This window comes from Pelophylax lessonae (genome assembly GCF_965119305.1).
Source record: "Pelophylax lessonae genome assembly, chromosome: 12".
NCBI classification, from domain to species: Eukaryota; Metazoa; Chordata; class Amphibia; order Anura; family Ranidae; genus Pelophylax; species Pelophylax lessonae.
In genome coordinates this window covers 133,059,663-133,081,917 of record NC_138779.1, presented here as the reverse complement: position 1 = coordinate 133,081,917, position 22,255 = coordinate 133,059,663, and the positions used below count along the sequence as shown (strand labels likewise).

The following is a 22,255-nucleotide window of genomic DNA, read 5'->3' as shown; positions in this document are numbered from 1 at the left end:
ACGATACCTGCAGCTGTCTAAATACAGTGGCACTACCACTGACTGCATCTGATAGGATTCAATGTACAACTGAAAACTTTCCATTTGGCTCAGTTGATTTTTACATTTTACTTTTGTCCAGCTGGGTGGTGCTTACAGGGCAACCACCAGCTTGAATTTTGGCCAATCCAGCAGAGATCAGATGAAATTTGTTCAATATGAATGGGCAGCCAACACACCACAATGGATGTAAAATTAACATGACCCTTTATTCTTATTTTAAATGCAGCACAATACACATGGGATATGTGCTGTGGCTCCCTACAGTGCGTTGGGCTCTACTGTACAAGGTATTGGGATGCCCTTCACAATCAATGGCACTAAAGCACAATGCATATAGAACATGTGTGTTGCCATACATTGTGGTAGCCAACACCTGTCAATGATGTATGAGCATTATGTGTCAGAACCCCCCCCCCCAAATAAATAAATAAATTGAGCACTGGTCTACATGCTTACCCTCTAGGCATACATTCTTCCTCCTCCCAGTACAAATCCACCCCCTGCTTAAATCCCCCCCTGTCAGAACAAATCTTTGCCCCCCCATCCCTCAAATTCTGTCAGCACAAATGCCCCCCCCCCCCCCCAGCACAAATCTTCTACCCCTTAATTGTTCCCTCTGAATACACACCCTTCCCCCTTACTCCAAATCCCCTCTCCCAGCACAAATTCCCCTTAAATCCCCCCTTCTAGCACAAATCCCCCCCTTCCCACCAAATGTCCCCTCCTAGCATGAATACCCTCCCCAAAAAACTCCCCCCTCTACCATATCACCCGTTCTAATACATGCCCTCCAATTTCCTACTTCTAACACAAATCCTCTTCCTGAATCTCCATGCAGAGCCCCTCACCTCACATGATTCCTCCTTCTCCTCCTGCCCACCTCTTGTCCCGGGCCTGGTTACATTAGTCCAGCTTGGAGCAATGCAAGTATGGATGTGGCATACCTGTGGGATCCACATGGAAGGGGGAAATCACTGTAGTAGGCACTAGGTTTCGGGTCCCATGCCAATCAGCTACCCTGCTGCATTTTCAAGGCAGGAGGTAACTCACTCAGCACAGGCACCTTTCAGAGAACAATGAATGCAAAGTGTTCTATGATTGGACAAGATGGAGAGGTTGGGTGGTGATGTCACAATATCCACCTCATCTGATCAAAAAACACTTTGTAGTTATTGGTAAAATGCAAAGTGTTCACTCAATGCCACCTGTGTCAAAGAAGCGCCCCCTTGTGTTCAATAAGCAGCAGGGCAGACGAGTGGCACAGGGCCCAGACGCTAGCGACAATCACTGTGGTGGTGGTGTCTATTACAGTGATTTCCAGCTATCAGGGGGACCCCACAGGTATGGCACATGCATACTTACATTAATCCAAGTGGGACCAATGTAACCATGTAAATTTGCCATACCTGGAATTCATATTTATATAATGGGAAAGGGTTGGAACCTTTGATGTTTTTACTGATGCCGATCCCTTTCTTTTCTGGTGACCCCACTTTCAATATTTTTTTTGTCCTGATGTCAGAGGATGAAATCTCCCCAATAAAAGGCAATAAAAATCTGGAAAACCATACATACACGTGGAGCGTGTCAATCTATTTAAATCTATTTAAGAAAAACTCCTTCCACTTTTAATTTAAAACAATACCATGAAAACTATTACAGGCGCTAATAGTATGTAGTAGGGGAATCAATATATGGCACAATACATAAACCACCAAGCATTTCTGCAGATAATCCCATACACAGGCAAATTTTGTGGAATGTCCTAATGTACTGCAAGAAATTGTTAATTCACAGATAAATCCGTGAAATTGGTAAGTGACGAGAAGGTGAAAATTATTGTCATTTTATACATTTAAAATGTTTGGACAGTTATGAACCTTGAACTTTATGGAAAAATGAGGTTCATTCTATACTGACACAAACAGTTCTTCACGGCTCAAGTAAACATTTAAATATTAGTTTTACTAATTTGTTGGAGGTTTAATCTTTGAACTTTGCCCTCAGTCCTGTTAATTTTAAAGCCAGCCCCAAACTGTCTTGTATCCTAAAGACTAAACTAGAGAGTTCATATTTTCCTTACTGTTTCTTTTAAAGGTGCCAGCAATTGCTTAATTATTTCAATTTTTACAGGTAGGATTTAAAAAAATAAAATAAATAAACTATATTTTTCTACTAAAGGACAACATAGTAAACTGATTTACTAAATAATTTGATCATCTTCACAGACAAAAAAAATTGTGAAAATTCAATTCAACTGTCTAGTTGTGTGAAAGGCAACAGTACATGATTGGGTGTTCAAAGTGTATACCCAATGATTACATATTTGTAGTGATTATTGGGGCAATTTGTTGAGTGAAGATCCCAGTTTATACAGTACATCGCCCTAAGTTAATAGATGAATACAGTAGTGATCATGTTATGAGTAAGAATGAGCATGCCTTTGGTCCGAACTTGGGTTCAGACTAAACCCAGAAAGAAACTTTCACTCTCATCCAATCAACTCAGGCCAGGGCATTCCCTGAAGCTGCACATACACAAAGGGGTGGGGATGCTTATGAAATCATTGGCCTAATATGCCACATGGCCATATTAGGTCAATGACATTGGCCATATTAGTACAAAGGCCACATGGCCATATTAGGTCAATGACATTGGTCGAATTAGTACAAAGGCCACATGGCCATATTAGGTCAATGACTTTGGTCATATTAGGACAAAGGCCACATGTTCATATTAGGTGAATGACATTGGTCGAATTGGTACAAAGGCCAAATGTCCATATTAGGTCAATGACATTGTACTAATATGATTAAAGGCCACATGGCCATATTAGGTCAATAACATTGGCCATATTAGTACAAAGGCTATGTGGCCATATTAGTTAAATGACATTGGTCGAATTAGTACAAAGGCCACATGGCCATATTAGGTCAATGACATTGACCATATTAGTACAAAGGCCACATAACCATATTAGGTCAATGACATTGGCCATATTAGTACAAAGGTCACATGGCCATATTAGGTCAATGACATTGGCCATATTAGTACAAAGGTCACATGGCCATATTAGTACAAAGGTCACATGGCCATATTAGGTCAATGACATTGGCCATATTAGTACAAAGGCCACATAACCATATTAGGTCAATGACATTGGCCATATTAGTACAAAGGTCACATGGCCATATTAGGTCAATGATATTGGCCATATTAGTACAAAGGTCACATGGCCATATTAGGTCAATGACATTGGCCATATTAGTACAAAGGTCACATGGCCATATTAGGTCAATGACATTGGCCATATTAGTACAAAGGCCACATAACCATATTAGGTCAATGACATTGGCCATATTAGTACAAAGGTCACATAACCATATTAGTTCAATGACATTGGTCAAATTAGCACAAAGGTCCCATGGCCATATTAGGTCAATGACATTGGTCATAATGGTACAAAGGTCACATAGCCATATTAGGTCAATGTCAGTGATTTCTCTACATGGTGCCCCTGCCCCCCCCCCCCCTCCTATCCAGGTGTACAGGGCAGCTGCACAGGCCCCTAGAGCATGGGGCCTGGTTGCAATTTAAACCCCTGCAACCTCTGTAGTGACACCCTTGGTTGTCACTGTTTACTTAGCAATACTTAGCAATCCTGACACTTACAAGTTGCCTCCAGCAACAGGATCCCTTTTTGGTTTAAAGGCCCCCATAGGCAGCTTGAATTTTGGCCATTTCCCGAGGAACCAGACAAAAGCTGAGTCATTTGTTGCCCTACAAGCACCCCCCAGCTTGACAAAAGTTGATTTAAAAATTGACTGGGCAAGGTGGAAAATTATGAGCTGAACAGTTACTGCATCCTATCAGATGCAGGCACTACTTGGCAGCACCACTGCATTTACTGTAGGCAGCCTCCAGTGCTGAAGTTGCCTCAATTCAATAACCAATAGTTGAGACTCATCCATCAAAGCTGTTAGCATGGAAGGGGGAATCTATTGATTTTTCTCTTGGTGATTAGAATAATAAAAAAAAAAAAAAAAACACAAGCAGTCTACGGCCAACGTTTAGGAGAAGTACAAAGCTAGTTTGGCTATACTTCTCCTGTGGATCACAGGAGAGCTCAATGGCTGACATCACAGAGCCAGTCTAGGCTCGAGCAAGATCATGATCATATGGTGGGGACCCACCCACATGCCTGGACCAGCACCTGGCTCACCCTTTTATTAAACCGCTGAGAGCCTGAGCCAGCCATTACCGCCCCTCCACAGCCCAGCGCTCCAGTGAACGAGGTGGGGGCAGAGCAGAGAGCTGCTGACTGACAGACTGCTCACGGAGCTCTGAGAACCAAGCGATCAATGGAGTTTGATCGCTCAGTTCACTGTGTTAGAGATGGGGGGGGGGGACAGATGCTGTATCCAGGGCCGTCTTTAAGGCAGGGCAAAAGGGGCAGCTGCCCCGGGCCCAGTCATTGTTGTGGGGCCCAAAGCAGCCACCCCTTGAGCCAGCACTGCCTGAAAATAGTTGATAAGTGGATTTGGGAGGGTCCAAGAAAATGTTTGCCCAGGGTCCAATCCATAATAAAGACGGCCCTGGCTGTATCCAGCTAGGCAAGTATGATTCTACTAAAACCCTGATTCCCATACTTCTCTTTTAAGGGATATTTCACATGGAGCAGTGTCTGCTCCGGTCAGCAGGGGATCCAAGAGCAGATCCTCTGCTGAATCAGAGCCAGATGCGACAGTTGTTAGTTTTCTGACATCTGTACCCATTCAGTTTGTGTCCGGCATATTAGCGACAGCTCTATGGGCGGCCTAAACAGACAGACTTTGCTGTCTGTTTACATCAGGCTATCTATGATCTGTCATGTTTAGAGTCGGTTCACACTGGGGCGACACGACTCTGTACTACTTCGGGGGCAACTTGTGCATTACCATGCACCACGACTTCGGAGTGACTTGCATGGACTTCACATAATGGAAGTCTATGCAAGTCGCTCCGAGGTCGCCCCGAAGTAGTACAGGACCCTTTTTCTAAGTCGGAGCGACTTGTGTCGCTCCTATTAGAACGGGTCCTGTAGCGGTCAATGGACCGCGAGGGAGAGCGACTTGTCAGGCTGACAAGTCGCGCTAGTGTGGACCGGCTCTTAAGGTTTGGTTGAATGGACTCCAATGCCTGGTACACAGGATGAAATCATCGGACGAATGATCGTCCCTTTTTTTTGCATGCTAGCCTCACATCAAAAATGAAGAGTTTACTAAAGTTATGAAAATTCTCATACAACAGAATAAACAATCGGAAGTGATCTAATGTTTTGTAGTGTATTTGTATTGCATTTTCAAAACGACAACTGTACTGATCAAACAAAATTCGTACGAAAAACGCTTTCGTGCAGATCTGATCGGATAAACTGTCATGATCATCTCTTGAAAGTTTTGTACTAATGAATTGTAGCGGGGTCTTCCATTATACAAGTTCTAAAAGACTGCTGCTTGACATTTGAGAGGAACTCGGCTCCATCTAGTGGCCAAAAGGACACATTGCAGCGGCTATGGAATGTCTTTTGATGTTATTTTCCTTTCAGGAAGTTGAGCAGTCTTCATCGCCCATAGTGCTTTGAGAATACCAGGGTGCACTGCTGCACCGCACAGCCTTCTGGGGGAAGCTTTATAAAGGAAGGGAGGAGCCAGGCTCACTCTCTTGGGAAAGACACAGTGAGACAAGCAGGATGCCAGTGCTGTGGGCTGATGCTGTATGCTAGGCCGAAACTCCTGGGCCTTAAGTGACTAAGTTGCAGTGTTTCATCTCCAGTAGAGGATCCCTCCTGGAGGTCCCATCGATGTTCTACAGAGACCAGACTCATCCACCCCAAATACCTAGCGCGGCTGGTGACAGAGGCCGGAGACTGAGACAGCAGCGGAGGCTTCCTGGGAGACAGTCCTGTTGGTGAGAGGGCACCTGCCCAAAAACTGACTCTATCTATCAAAGAAGTAACTTTAGTCAGGATTAGCCTTAGAGTAGTAGAAGGCAATATACCAGGTGGCCCAGTACATCTCTCACAGAAGTTTTACCGGCAATCCTGCACAGACACCCCGCGGTGATTACTAACTGTTGCTGCCATTCTCTCTATTGATCACCCATCCTCAATGTGGATTACAAATTGCGAGTGCACCAACGTTGCTAGCGAAGATATAGAGAAGAAACAGCGGACTCAGATAGGTCTGACATTCTGATACTGTGTCTAACTGAATGCTGAGCCTTATCTCCAAAAGTATAATAGTGATTAAGATGGCGGTCCTATAGGCTCTGAGACATTTCCTGAAACAATTAATGTGCCCTTGAGGAGTGATATCACAGTATTTATCTTATCTTTGATTAATTAATTAGTATATCCTTTTACAAAGTCATATTTTACTGTATCGAAACTGTTTATTTGATTCACAGTAAATAACTTTCCTGTTTAAAAGCAAGCTTGTGTGTGGTCACCTTGTATTACCCAGAAGGACTGCAGCTGGAGAGAGGTAACAGGTCATTATTATTTATTGAAGTGTTATATTCCAATCTGTGTAGCCATTTGGTATTCCAGTCCTATTCTGGGTCAGTTGTGCCTAGGGAGGGTTCGAGCCAATTCTGTGGGTTGTTAGGCAGGACGTAGACCCAATAATCTAATCAGCAGCTCCTGCGGGGGTGGTGCTACACGTGGGGGCTCGTCCGGGATGATCTACAGTCCTGCAACACAACCCTCTCAGCCACAGAATCCCCCTCAACGCAGAAATGGATCCTACCGCTGCAGCCGAGTGGTGCAGGGAAGAGAATGTCGTAGTGGAAAATGGCCTGGTGGTTGAAATCAAGGGAGAGGTCTGGACTGAGGAAAAACTCCTCCCAGTTTTAAGGGCACTGTCCACAGACAGGAAATTCTGGGTGACTGACATAAAGACAGACACCACCGTTCCACACACGTATGCATTGTGTGAGTGGAGGAAGGGGGTCCCTGATTACTTTAAGGGAACCAGTGTAAAGACTACTGACCAAACAGAACTTTTCTTAATACATCCAGAAGTCCTTACTGAAGGTCCCTCATCCACCACTCCTGGGGGATCCAGCAAAGAAAAAGGTGTCCAAGAAGGGAGTCCAGAGTCACCACCTTTGTCTACCTTTAGCTCAGAACTGTGTGCTGTTCTCGGGGAAATCGTAGCAAAATGTAGTAAGGACTCCCCAAACTATCTGATGACTGAATATAGGAAGCTCAGGACATTCTCTGGGAAACAGCCTGTGCCTTCGACAGAAGATGGGTTTGAAGAGTGGTTAGATACCGCCACTCAGGCTTTGGAAGAGTGGGAGGTACCAGAACAGCACAAGAAACAGAGAATCACAGAAAGTTTAAAGGGACCTGCACTAGAGGCCGTACGTAATCTCAAGCTAAGCAAAAAGAACTGTACTGCACAGGATTATCTAGACATTCTACAAGATGTATTTGGTCGGACGGAGAACGTGGCTGAACTTCTTTACCAGTTAGACCACTGTTACCAAGAAGAGGAAGAGAAGTTGTCCGAATTTATTAGACGCCTAGATAAGATCATCCACCAGATCTTGATAAAGAAAGGGATAGACCCCCGGAAGGTAGATGAGACTCGTGCACGGCAGGTGCTGAGAGGGGCTCAACCCTTAGATCCCATTGCCATACTGTTGCGAACTCGCCAAGATGGTGGCATTCTGGAATACCCTGACCTGATCCGAATGGTCAGAGAAGAAGAGGTCATGTTAGACAACAAAAGGAAGAGTCGGCAGTTTGACTCAACTGCTCGTGTCAGAGTGATAAGTGCAAAAGAAAGTGACTCGCAAGTTGAACTCCTAAAGACCCAGGTGTCCCAGTTGATAGAAATGGTGTCCATCCTGACTAGTCAGGCATCTACTCTACCTGATGGGAACGTGTCAGAGAAGCCGGATAAACCTTCTAACCTTAGAGTAGATCCGGAACCGAGACCTAGGAGATCGCTAACTTGTTTCAACTGTGGGGGAGTAGGACATGTTAGAGGAGTATGTCCCAGCCCAGGAAATGTCGCCTCAGAACCTCGCAAGCCAGCGGAAAAACTTCAGAGGGCACCCGTGAAGGAGTCGACCGGGTGCCCGCCAGTTTCAAGGGAATCCAAGAGACTCAATGATTCAGGGAATCTGAGTCAGGGAGTCAGATCCAGGTACAACGCCCCTAGTTCTATACTCCAGGCTACTGAGAGAAGGAAAATCAATGCACACCGGGCCCAGAGGGGACTGAAGTCCAGAAGAAAAAAAAAGAAAAGAGCCTGGGTGCAGAGAACTGAATCAGACAACAAGGCCACTTCAAGAGAATTCCCAACTAACTTGGTCGGGCCTTCCCCTGTAGTCTCTGTCCAGGTAGAAGGAATTTACACAAGAGCCCTCCTTGACACTGGGGCCCAAGTGACTCTTCTGTATAGAGACTTCTATGATAAACACCTTACCCATCTACCTCTGCAGAAGTTGGAAGATCTGGAGATATGGGGTATCGGGACTCAAAGTTTTCCCTATGACGGGTATATGCCAATCAAGTTGACCTTTGACCCATCAGTGGCTGGTGAAGCTGAAACCTTCGACACCCTAGCGGTGGTCTGTCCTCGTCCGCCAGGGGCCAACAAAAGCTCTCTCATCGTAGGGACCAACACTGACCTAGTAAGGCGCCTCCTGACACAACTGGTCCAGGGACAGGATGCTCCAGCGCCAAGGATTCACCCCATGCTACGGCAGGCCTATCAACGATTAGTATTGGAGCAAGAGACTCCTGCAGAAGGAGTTGGAAGACTCTGGAAGTTGGACAGAACGGAAAAGGTCTTGCAGCCAGGAGAGGTGGCTTGTCTGAAAGCTTCCGTTAAACTCACATGGAAACAGCCGGGCCCTTTTATCATCTTTGAATCAGGTCCACAGGAAGAGGAGAGAGGGATAGAAGTAATCCCTGAAGTGATCCCTTTGAAGGTGTTACAGAAAAACCATGGAAGGGTTTTAGTGAGTGTCAGAAACACCTCTACTACACCGGTGAAGGTACCGGCCAGAGTGCTGTTGGGCCAAGTTAACCCGGCTACCCCAGTTGTCCCATCTGATCTTAAAGAGAGGGGAAGGGGTGAAGATGTTATAGAAGAGCTCTGCTCTGGAAACGCTGCCCTCCCACCAGAATGGGTGAAGAGGGCCAAGGCACAACTTGCTGGATGGCGAGGAATATTTTCTAGGGCTGAGTTCGACGTGGGATGCGCCAGGAGTGCCACTCATAAGATCCGCCTGAGTGAGGACAAACCTTTCCGAGAAAGAGTCCGGCGAGTTCCCTTAGGTGACTTAGAAGATCTACGTCAGCAGCTGGCGGAACTCAAGAAGACTGGGGTTATTCGAGAATCCAGGAGCCCATATGCTTCTCCGATAGTGGTAGTCCGGAAGAAAAACGGATCTCTGAGGCTTTGTATCGACTACCGAACACTGAACAGAAGAACCATCCCAGACCAGTATACCACTCCTCGAATCGAAGACGCCCTACAGAGCCTGTCAGGGGCGAAGTGGTTCAGTGTGATGGACTTAAAGAGTGGGTATTATCAGATCCCCATGCACCCTGAAGATCGGGAGAAGACAGCCTTCATCACCCCTGTGGGGTTCTTTGAGTTCAATCGCATGCCTCAGGGATTGTCAGGGGCCCCTGCTACCTTCCAAAGGCTGATGGAAAGGACCGTTGGAGATATGAATTTGATAGAGGTACTGGTATACTTGGATGATGTTATCGTGTTTGGCAGAACTTTGGAAGAACACGAGGAGAGGTTGGAAAAGGTCCTGAAGAGGCTACATGAAGAAGGCCTGAAACTTTCTCCTGAGAAGTGCCAATTCTATCAGTCCTCGGTCCATTACCTGGGCCACATCGTGTCTGAAGAAGGGGTGGCCACCGACCCGGACAAGCTGGATGCTGTCGCCTCCTGGCCGAGACCTACAAATGTGACCGAACTTCGGTCGTTCCTGGGTTTTTGCTCCTATTACAGGAGGTTTGTAGAGGGGTTCGCCAAGATTGCCCGACCCCTCAATGAGTTACTAAAGAACGAAGAAGATGACGTTCCTGAACTGGTCAAGCCAATGAAGTCCACCATGGGACCCCGGAAGGCCAAGGAGTCCATCCAGGATCAGTGGACCCCAGAATGTGAAGGGGCTTTCATTCAGTTGAAAAAGAATCTAACCACTGCCCCTGTGTTGGCCTACGCAGACCCCACGAAACCATATGAACTACATGTCGATGCCAGCCGAGATGGGCTGGGTGGGGTACTCTACCAGGAACATGGGGGCCACCTGCGACCCGTAGCCTACGTGAGCAGGAGTCTACTACCTGCTGAAAGGAATTATCCTACCCACAAACTTGAATTCCTGGCCTTAAAGTGGGCAGTGGTCGACAAACTGAAAGATTACCTGTACGGAGCTGAATTCATTGTCAAGACGGATAATAATCCCCTTACCTATCTGTTGACTACAGCTAAGCTGGATGCAACAGGACACAGATGGTTGGCTGCCCTCTCTAGCTTCAACTTCAGCCTGAAGTATCGGCCAGGAATCGGGAACAGGGATGCAGATGCCCTATCCAGAAGGTTGCATGCACCACACGAACCTGATGAAGAATGGACCCATTTGGCTCCAGAAGGGGTGCGTGCCCTATATCAGGGAACTGAACTTCGATCCAGAGGAGGATCAAGAGCCGAAGAGATTGGGGTTTCGGCTGTCGGAGTACCCAAATACTATTGCAGGGTGACCCAGGTTGAAGGGGAAGATTTACCCCGGCTGTCCAAAAGGGACTTGAGGAAGGAGCAGCTGGAAGACCCTCTGGGAAAACTTCTTTTGGAAGCCTTGGAGATCCAGCGCCCTGAGTTGCTTCTCACCGACTCTCCTCAGGGGGCCCGTCTGTTGCATAGAGAGTGGACCCGGTTACAGATCCGAGAAGGGGTGGCCTACCGAAGAGGCCCATCTGAAGATCTGGAGGAGAAGTGGCAACTGTTCTTACCAGCTAAATACAGGGAGAGAGTTCTGGCTGCTCTTCATGATAATCATGGCCATCTGGGACCTGAAAGAACTTTTCAGCTTGTCAGAGACAGGTTCTACTGGCCCTGTATGAGGGCCGAAGTTGAAGGATACTGTCATTCTTGTGTCCGATGTATACAAAGGAAGACTCTGCCACGTCAAGCAGCCCCAATGGGCCATCTGCAAAGCCAGGGACCCATGGAACTGGTGTGCATTGATTTCCTTTGCCTAGAGCCTGATCTGAGTGGCCAAGGGAATGTCCTTGTGGTAACAGACCATTTTACCAGATACGCCCAAGCATTCCCAACAAGGGATCAGAAGGCCTCTACAGTAGCCAAAGTTCTTGTAGAAAAGTTCTTTGTACACTATGGGTTACCACAACGCCTCCATTCAGATCAGGGAAGAGACTTTGAAAGCAGACTGATCAAGAGACTGTTAGATCTGTTAGGCATCCAAAAGACTAGAACTACTCCCTACCATCCACAAGGGGATGCCCAGCCGGAAAGATTTAACAGGACTCTTTTGGACATGTTGGGGACTTTAAGCTCAGAGAAGAAACAGCATTGGGGCAAACATGTAGCTGCCATTGTGCATGCCTACAACAGTACTGTCAGTGATGCTACTGGATATTCCCCTTATCGTCTAATGTTTGGACGAGAGGCTCGATTGCCAGTGGATTTGGCCTTTGGCATCTCGCCCGATCACACCTCTTCAGCATCGCACAAGGGATATGTGGACCGACTGCGGAAGAGTCTGAAATCGGCCTATGATAAAGCTCAGGCCACATCTGATCAACGTGGACTGAGGAATAAAAGGAATTTCGACTTAAAAGTTCGGATCCAAGACTTGCAACCAGGGGACAGGGTATTGTTGAGGAACTTGGGTGTCCCGGGAAAACACAAGTTGGCAGACCGCTGGAAGTCCCAACCTTATGTTATCTGCAAGCAACTACCAAACCTCCCTGTGTATCAAATTCGGCCTGAAGGAAGTGTGGGTCCATTGAAGACTTGGCATAGGAACCATTTACTGCCTCTCTCTGAAGCAGTTCGCATGCCTCCTGTCGTAGATTCGCCAGAGACCCCTTCGACCTCTCGCCTGTCCAGACCAGTCACCAGATCTCAGTCGACACTCCCAGATGTGAGGGAGGGAAATTCTCCATCTGAAGATCTGGAAGATGAAGAGGAGGTACCTGACTGGATGTGGTCGTCTCAGTTACCAGAACCCACACCTGCCTCCCTGTCTTCATCCGAATTGGCTGACAGAGGAACCCTTCGGGCGGAAGCCCCCGAATTCATACCTTTCCACATGCTTCCAGAAGAAGTAGTTGATGATGAAGATCCTGAGGAGGAGGTTGCACCTTCCTCTGAAGAAGAACTGACCGCTCTTGAAGCATCAGATTCCTGTGTGTTGGAACATGAGGAGGAGGACATTGAAGAATCCCCAGAAGTGGCTGGTCCTAGTACCTCTGAGATCGTGCATCCCAAAGAACAGAGGGAAAGAAGAGTCATTCACCCGCCCAAAAGACTGACCTATGACCAATTGGGTGAATGCTCAGAAGAGGCTATCTTTACTTCCAAACGAACTCTTGATCAGCCTAGTTCTTCCACCGCAGATTTGGTGGAGGACAACCCTAGCTCACCCCCAGGCACATCTGTACAAGCCACTCAAGTGTCAGGGGTCTGTGAACAGAATTACCTTCCCTCCCCTGACAATTGGTGGGAGGTTCCTATGTCGAACCTGTGTTGTAATATGCAGTTGTTAAGTTTGAACTCTGCTTATGAAAAGGAAGATGATTCCCTGTTATGCATATGTTAATGTTTTTTTTTGTGTACTGCCAACATATGCACTGGAGTACATGCTGTTGTCCTCTTTGGGGACCAAAGTTTCTCAAGTGGGGGGAGTGTGTAGCGGGGTCTTCCATTATACAAGTTCTAAAAGACTGCTGCTTGACATTTGAGAGGAACTCGGCTCCATCTAGTGGCCAAAAGGACACATTGCAGCGGCTATGGAATGTCTTTTGATGTTATTTTCCTTTCAGGAAGTTGAGCAGTCTTCATCGCCCATAGTGCTTTGAGAATACCAGGGTGCACTGCTGCACCGCACAGCCTTCTGGGGGAAGCTTTATAAAGGAAGGGAGGAGCCAGGCTCACTCTCTTGGGAAAGACACAGTGAGACAAGCAGGATGCCAGTGCTGTGGGCTGATGCTGTATGCTAGGCCGAAACTCCTGGGCCTTAAGTGACTAAGTTGCAGTGTTTCATCTCCAGTAGAGGATCCCTCCTGGAGGTCCCATCGATGTTCTACAGAGACCAGACTCATCCACCCCAAATACCTAGCGCGGCTGGTGACAGAGGCCGGAGACTGAGACAGCAGCGGAGGCTTCCTGGGAGACAGTCCTGTTGGTGAGAGGGCACCTGCCCAAAAACTGACTCTATCTATCAAAGAAGTAACTTTAGTCAGGATTAGCCTTAGAGTAGTAGAAGGCAATATACCAGGTGGCCCAGTACATCTCTCACAGAAGTTTTACCGGCAATCCTGCACAGACACCCCGCGGTGATTACTAACTGTTGCTGCCATTCTCTCTATTGATCACCCATCCTCAATGTGGATTACAAATTGCGAGTGCACCAACGTTGCTAGCGAAGATATAGAGAAGAAACAGCGGACTCAGATAGGTCTGACATTCTGATACTGTGTCTAACTGAATGCTGAGCCTTATCTCCAAAAGTATAATAGTGATTAAGATGGCGGTCCTATAGGCTCTGAGACATTTCCTGAAACAATTAATGTGCCCTTGAGGAGTGATATCACAGTATTTATCTTATCTTTGATTAATTAATTAGTATATCCTTTTACAAAGTCATATTTTACTGTATCGAAACTGTTTATTTGATTCACAGTAAATAACTTTCCTGTTTAAAAGCAAGCTTGTGTGTGGTCACCTTGTATTACCCAGAAGGACTGCAGCTGGAGAGAGGTAACAGGTCATTATTATTTATTGAAGTGTTATATTCCAATCTGTGTAGCCATTTGGTATTCCAGTCCTATTCTGGGTCAGTTGTGCCTAGGGAGGGTTCGAGCCAATTCTGTGGGTTGTTAGGCAGGACGTAGACCCAATAATCTAATCAGCAGCTCCTGCGGGGGTGGTGCTACAGAATGATCAGATTATCGTATGATCGTTTTGAAAGCCTGTCCATAGGGCTGCATGGAGCTTCTGATCAAATCCACCTGAAAAACTGACAGATGGACCAGATTGGAAAGCATTTAGGATACAATACCCCCCCCCCCCCCCCCCAGTAGTCCATGTCTATTACCAACTCTGGCAGGTGACAAATACATTCTAAAGTGAATGGTACATATAGGGTGCTGTAAAAGAAATTTACAAGCCAGCAGGCCATATGTGATTCATTTTATTTCATTCGACCAGCAGGTTAAAGGAAAGAAAATGACTCGATTCCCCCATCAACACATTTGAGGTGAATAGGGATATCCTTCCCGCAGAGCTTTTGTATTCTGACAGCAAGGAGGCTTCCCCACCATCAGAATACATTCATCAGCACAGCCAGCTATAGCACTGATCAAATGACAATTTTCCAACAGGCTGGTTGCACATAAGTCGATCGATGGATCGACATCTGCACAACCCGCCTGCCCATAGATGGATCGAAACTGGGCCAGTCCCTGCTGAACCGACTGAATTTCGACCCATCTATGGCCGACTTAACACCATACAACCGAACTTTCAGCAGCTCCTTCACATGTATAATTTTCAACATTTCAGAATATCAGAAGTAAGATCAGCAGTGTGAAGTGATGAAGTACTCACCCATCATTAGGACGAGAAGAGACCTCCATAGTACATTCCCCCACAACGGAGCCATTCCTTGTTTATGCCTCCTCCAGTCTGACTAACAGGTGAGTAAACAGGAAGTGGTGGCTGGAAATGCAGGTAACAGCTCTCGGTGCACAGGTAATTCACAGGCGGGGCGGCGTGCTGTGTCCAACCTCCAATACTACTGCTGACGACATATGATCTGAAGAGAAACCAGAGTATATCACATTCCTATCCCGCCTCTTCCAGCTGGGATCACTGCTCATTTCTGCTGATCAACAGGGCAACCTTTAGTATTGTATTCATCATAGTAAGGTTACATAATGACACAGTGATCTCCTCCCCACTATGTCAGCAGCCTAATCTTATCAAATACTTGTCCTGCAAGCAGGGCTGTGCAAGACTATTTTGCACCCTAGGCAAGGCCAGCTACTTGCGCTCCCTCCCAAAACAAAAAAAAAAATGGTTTTCTGTCTTACTGGTTGTATGGCTTACTGTCCGTTCACAAAATTTTATATCAGCAGTAAATATAATATATACAAAAGCAGCAGTCTTGTGTGATCCCCAATATTATATATCAGTCATATCAATATTGGGGATAACACAAGACTGCTGCTTTTGTATATAATATATTTACTTCTGATATATAATATTGGGGAATGGCCTGGGGATCACACAAGACTGTCTGCTGCTTTGTATAAATATATTGCTTTTTTGACTTGTCATTCTTTACATACCAATTTATCTATTTATATTTACTTCGTCCTGTGCGCAATTGCTTAAGTGTTTAATACACTATTTATTACTATTACAATTTATTGCTGATATAATATTAGGAACACTGGTGTGGTCCTTCTCTCTTCTCTCTTACGGACCGGTCTTACCTTTTCTTCTCAGCTCCGTGTGGGCTGACAGCGGCAGGCTCCTCTGCTCTGTGGGTGGAAGGAGGAAATTATGTCACGTTGAGGTGCGCCACGCACAGCACCTCATAGTTACATAGTTAGTGAGGTTAAAAAAGGCACCAGTCCATCCAGTTCAACCTACGATGGGTGTGTGCATGTGTTTGCTGTCAATAGTACATTGTATACCCCTGTATGTTGTGGTCTTTAAGGTGCCCATCTAATAGTTTTTTGAAACTATCGATGCTCCCTGCTGACACCACTGCTTGTGGAAGAGAATTCCACATCCTTACCGCTCTGACGGTAAAGAACCCTTTACGCTGTATAAGGTTAAACCGCTTTTCTTCTAATTTTAATGAATGGCCACGTGTGCTTTTATATTGCCTTTCGCTGAATAGTTTGCTCACTATGCTAGGGTCGCCAGTACAATATTTGTACATTGATATCATATCCCCCCTCAATCGTCTCTTCTCCAGAGAGAATAAGTTCAATGCCTGCAGTCTTTCGTCATAGCTAAAGTCCTCCATTCCCTTTATTAGCTTTGTTGCCCTTCTTTGGACTCTCTGCATTTCCAGCACATCCTTCCTGGGTACCGGTGCCCAAAACTGGATGACATACTCCAGATGTGGCCGGACCAAAGTTTTGTAGAGTGGGAGAATTATAATTTTATCTCTGGAGTGAATCCCCTTTTTTTATACATCCCAATATTATTTTGGCTTTGCTTGCAGCAGCTTGGCATTACATGCCATTGTTGAGCTTGTTGTCTACTAGGACCCCCAGATCCTTTTCCATCTTAGATTCCCCCAAAGATTCTCCCCCCTAGTGAGTAACTTGCGTTCGTATTTCTGGCACCCAAATGCATTAGCTTACATTTTCCAACATTAAACCTCATTTGCCATGTAGTTGCCCACCCCATTATTTTGTTCAAGTCTTCTTGTAACGTTTCCACATCCTGTGTAGAAGTTATTGCCCTGCTTAATTTAGTGTCGTCTGCAAATTGTTAGAAGACTGGTGGAAGCCTGTCATGCAGAGAAGGCTTACCGTTGCCGGTGGGCGGAGCTTGGATGGAAACCCCTGCGGTGAGTAGTACAGGCTAGCCTGAGGTGCGGAGTCTAAGTATCCACCGGTCTTCACCAGAGCCTCTCATGGTGAGGATGGATTTGGCTGCAGGTGGATACCAGGTCGCGATCCCCAGGGTCGCCCCACCAGAGGGTAACCAGTCAAGGTCCGAAGATGGATGAGCAGACAAGGAGGATCCAGAAGAGTAGTCAAAACAAGCCGGGGTCAGGACAGGCAGCAAACAAGCGAGGTCAGGGACGAGCCAAAGGTCAACAGGAATCAGACAGGAATAAACAGAATGCAGGTTCAGGAACACAGAAGAGGTGAAGACAAAACAGCAAAGTGCAAATGCACCAGCTGCCTTTAAATATGCCTTCTTTGGCGCGAAAACGTCTGGGTCAATGCGTGCAAACGTGAGAACGCATAACGTGCATGGGTCACGCACATAGCGCATTAGCCAATTAGCGTTTTCTAACACAAATACAGAGATTAAGCTGCTTATCCCATCCTCTAGATCAGGGGTGGGGAACCTACGGCCCGGGGGCCGTATGCGGCCCTTGAAGTCATTTGGTCCGGCCCCCCGTGCAGCTGAGTCTGTGTCTCTCAGCTGATCTGTCAGAACGGAGCTGATGCATCCTGTATAGTTCTGGCTCCGTTCTGACAGTCTGAGTGAGTCACAGGCGGAGTGATATCAAATGCACTCCGCCTGTGACCAATACAGGAAACATTGCCTCTTCCTCCAGCGCGGCGCCACTGCTAGCCAGCATTTCCCGCCAGCAGCACACACAGCAGTACCAGCCAGAGCCAGAAGTACCAGCCAGAGCCAGCATACCAGCCAGAGCCAGCAGTACCAGCCAGAACCAGCAATACCAGCCAGAACCAGCAGTACTCACAGCAGTGCCAGCCAGAGCCAGCAGTACCATCCAGAACCAGCAGTACCAGCCAGAACCAGCAGTACTCACAGCAGTACCAGCCAGAGCCAGCAGTACCAGCCAGAGCCAGCAGTACTCACAACAGTACCAGCCAGAGCTAGCAGTGCTAACAGCAGTACCAGCCAGAGCCAGCAGTACCCACAGCAGTACCAGCCAGAGCCAGCAGAACCAGCAGTACCAGCCAGAGCCAGCAGTACCCACAGCAGAATCAGAAGTACCCACAGCAGTACCAGCCAGGGTCAGCAGTACCCACAACAGTACCAGCCAGCAGTACCCACAACAGTACCAGCCAGCAGTACCCACAGCACAGTACCAGCCAGCAGTACCAGCCTGAGCCAGCAGTACCCACAGCAATACCAGCCAGCAGTACCCACAGCAGTACCATCCTGAGCCAGCAGTACCCACAGCAGTACCAGCCAGTAGTACCAGCCTGAGCCAGCAATACCAGCCAGCAGTACCCACAGCACAGTACCAGCCAGCAGTACCAGCCTGAGCCAGCAGTACCCACAGCATTACTAGCCAGCAGTACCTACAGCACAGTACCAGCCTGTGTCAGCAGTACCAGCCTGAGCCAGCAGTACCCACAGTAGTACCAGCCAGCAGTACCCACAGCACAGTACAAGCCAGCAGTACCAGCCTGAGCCAGCAGTACCAGCCAGCTGTACCCACCAGCAGTACCAGCCAGCTATACCCACCAGCAGTACCCGCCAGCAGTTATTTTCAAAACATACCACCACAAAGAGTCGACTGCGCTCCAGACTGACCGACGCAAACCTGGAAAACCAGTTGCGAGTAGCAACATCATCAATACCAGCTAACATCACACACCTCACCAAAGAGAAGCAGTTGCAGCCATCACATTAGGGGTGAGTTAAATGTTTGACCAAATATAATAGGCACATTTTTAAGTTGATAATTTTGTACGCCCCCCGAATGATTTTATAAATACCCAAATGGCCCTTGGCAGAAAAAAGGTTCCTCACCCCTGCTCTAGATAGACCTCATTGGCTGGAAGCGTCTGCCACCTTTACTGGCATGCTGCTGGCAGTGGCAGCCAGGCTGCAGCCTAATGCTATTCACGATCTGGATTGACGGCGAACATCAACAAATACAGGTCACGCTCACTCACACAATCAGGAAAGGTGACCATGAGGCCCGCACTGCACACTAGTTGCACAGTGACAGGGGGACTCAGCAGCGGTGTGGCGCCGGCCACGGCTGCTGGCGAGCAACATGAATGATCCATCAATCCATGCACACAGGCAGAGCCCTGAAGTCTCGGGAAGCTGGGCTGGAATGCACCCTCCCTAGGCAAAAGTGTGCCCCTAGGCGGCAGTGCGCCCTAGGCGGCTGCTTAGTTTGCCTAGCGGTAGCGTCGGTCTCACCTGCAAGTTTACACCACCAGTGAGGGAGAAAACCTAAGAACTAATTTCATAAAATAAAATGATTCCCCAGCTAAGCAATTTTTGTGAACGGAACATTTTTTGTAGATCATTATGAGATAAAATAAGTAGTACAGTAGTATAAGATATAGAATATAATAATATAGTAAAATATAGTAAAATTTCTGGAGAAAACGGGCCCAAGTGCTCAGCACAGCATGAAGTACATATAATACAAAATATAAAGCGGCACTCACAGCGCTTGAAAAGTAATGAAGTGATGAAGTTTTATTTGAGGCTGGGTTTACACTGATGCAAATTGGATGCAGATTTCCCCGCATCCAATTCGCATGACAGGAACGTGTGACCGGTTCTCAATGTTGCCAGTTCACACAATTCTGGGGCAGCCATGGTCTGAATTGCAGAAGGGTCCTGTGCATCTTCTGGTCCAATTCATTGCAAACTCAACCAAAAATATGGACCTGATCTGCACCTGAAACGGAGAACAGGGACGCACCGGACTCCTTGCTGTGAGCCGCGGCCGCAATTAGTGTGAACCCCGCTTCAATGTTTAGACAAAGCACAAGCTCGTCTCCCCCAGGATGCCGAAATAAAACTTTGTCACTTCATCACCTTTCAAGCACCGTGAGTGCAACTTTTCCTTTCAGGTTATACCCTAAATTGATATGTAGCGCTACCCCCAAAAGGGCAGCTGGATTTTCGGGCCTTCCCTTTACACACAGCCAGGCAACATGAGTTTTGCAGCTTTCTCACAGACTCAAGAATCAGTCCAGGGGATTTTTGTTTTTGTTTATTTAGGGGTTAAACTTGGATGGGGAATGGGGAAGAATGGGAACTGTAAACCTTCTTTGAGGACTTGCTAATCCCTGCTAGGCATTAATGTTAGAAATATTGTCCTCCTATAGGAATGATGACCCAGCCAAACTGACAACAACAAGTTCCAACTGAAAGATACAGGTGCTGCTCCTTAGAGAAATACTATTATACCTGCCTGCTTTGAACCCAAGCTAGAGGTGAGGGGCGGCTTTAATGGCTATAAAGTAGCATTAAGAGGTCTTTTGGTTATGGGCATGCAAAATATTGCACCTTGCTGTCTCCCCCCCCCCCCCCCCCTCTATCCAGGCTTAGGGTACAATGAAAAGAGGTCACTCACTCAGTCCCTCTTTGGTGAATCCTAAGGTCCAAGAGGCTGCTGAACGGGCTTCCTGCTGTACAGGCTCAAATCTTGACTGTCAGGTAGTGATGGGCTCAGGCATGTTCAATGTTTTAGTCCCAACTTACCTGAGCAATCCCGCCAGGAAGCTGACACTGCACTGCCACTCATAGGCAGTGAGACATTTCCCAGTCTGTGCAGCTGCGGACCGGAAAATGCCTTACTGCCTATGATTGGCGTTGTGCAGTGTCGGCTTCCTGGTGGAATGACTATGGTGGATTGGGACTACGATCCCGAACACACCTGAGCCCATCACTACTTTCAGGATAGCTTCAGTTAAGCCTAGCTGAGGCTTAGACAGGGGTGAGATTTCCAGCTGTTCCCTCTCTCTCTTTTTTCCTTCCTTCGCCCCGACCACAGAGGTCCCCTCCCGATGGCTGGACTCCAGACTCTCTTACTGCCAGGCTCCTGAACATTTATGGCCTATCTCCCCACCTTCTGGGCCTTGCCTACCCAGGTTTGGTGGAGATGCCATAAATATTTAGGCTTTAGCCCCTGTTACTCAACTCCCTAAGTTCCAGAATTATCCGGAAAGTTCTAGAAGCCAGTGGGAGATAAAAGAGGCCAAGCCCTTGAAGCTCTGCATATCTAAAACACATACAAATTAACTCCAGCTCCTCAGCCAAACTAAATGTACCTACTCTCATACTCACCTAGATTGCCTCAGCACCCATCCCAGCTGCAGCTGTAAAGTCAGGATCTTTCCCAAGCCTGGACTGGTTGTGTGATGTTCGCTGACAGCGGGATTTAGCTTTTGCCCACTGTTGGCTGAAAACGGGTCACAGGAGTGCAGAACAAACATCACTCTTGTGATCCATAGAAGCATAGCTAGAATAACTTTGACCTTTTTTTCCTTTAACCACATGCTACTGAGAGATTAAGGCTTCCTGCTTGCGTTCCCAGCATTCTTCCCTGGGTGCATACTGCCCTATACATTAGTATCATTCAGTGCACAATCCAGCTGCAGCAGCTTTCAGCCTCCCTTAGAGAACAAGGACCTTCATGGCAAACTACCAGTTATTATTTTAAGGAAAGCTACTAATTTAATCAATTTTAAAATTACTTTTGAAGTTACATTAACTTGTTAATGATTATATGAGATTTTAGAGATTTGATTTACATATACTTTAAAAGAACACTTAAGGCTAAGTTCGCACTGGCATTAAAAGCAGAAGTTTGAGACTGAGAGGTGTTAAAAACTCCCCTCAAACGCCTATGAAAATTATACTGTACAATGGACAGCACACAGTACTGTTCACACTATCAAAACATGAAGCGTTGGCGTTGCGTCCATTCAAAATGTAAGCCTCATGTTGAATGCCCTGTGGGCGTTTGAAGCCTTTCAACATCTCCCATTCAAGTCCATAATAATGCTTCACAAATGCTCAGGCAGTTGCGGTGTAGTTGTGGGGCGTTAAGATGAGTTTATTTCCTGTAATAGAATAGGCATTTGTGGAGTGGTTTTAACACGTCTTAACGTTTATCAAACGCTTCAAAACTGCCCATAGGGCGTTTGGGGAGCATTTTGTAACTAGTTTTTAACATTTGTAAAACACCAGTCTTACGTCCATACTAAAGCTCATTACCGCGAGTCTAACGCCCATACTAATGCTATAGGAGCTGAATCGTATAGTACAATGAGTCCTGCGCTGTCTAAACTAGGGTGATAGGGGATAAAATGGAGACCCCAGATGCTGCTAGTACCGGAACTGGTGACCATACAGTGTGAGATATATAAACTGTGGGGGGTACTGCGCTTCTGGGTAAGTGAATAATATTGAATAATAAATAAATAAAATGAACTAAAACTGGTGTATGTGACTAACAC

General features: G+C 46.8%; 1 protein-coding gene across 1 annotated transcript in view; it reads right to left on the bottom strand.

Annotated features, from left to right (window-relative positions):
* The window catches only part of MPZL3 (myelin protein zero like 3), a 42,757-nt gene extending 27,576 nt beyond the window's left edge, over positions 1-15,181 (bottom strand). The window contains exon 1 of the mRNA XM_082274121.1: positions 14,916-15,181. Coding sequence (XP_082130247.1) covers positions 14,916-14,970 — 55 coding nt within the window. The 5' untranslated portion in view covers positions 14,971-15,181. The remainder of the gene's footprint in view (positions 1-14,915) is intronic.
* Between the last annotated feature and the right edge of the window lie 7,074 nt (positions 15,182-22,255).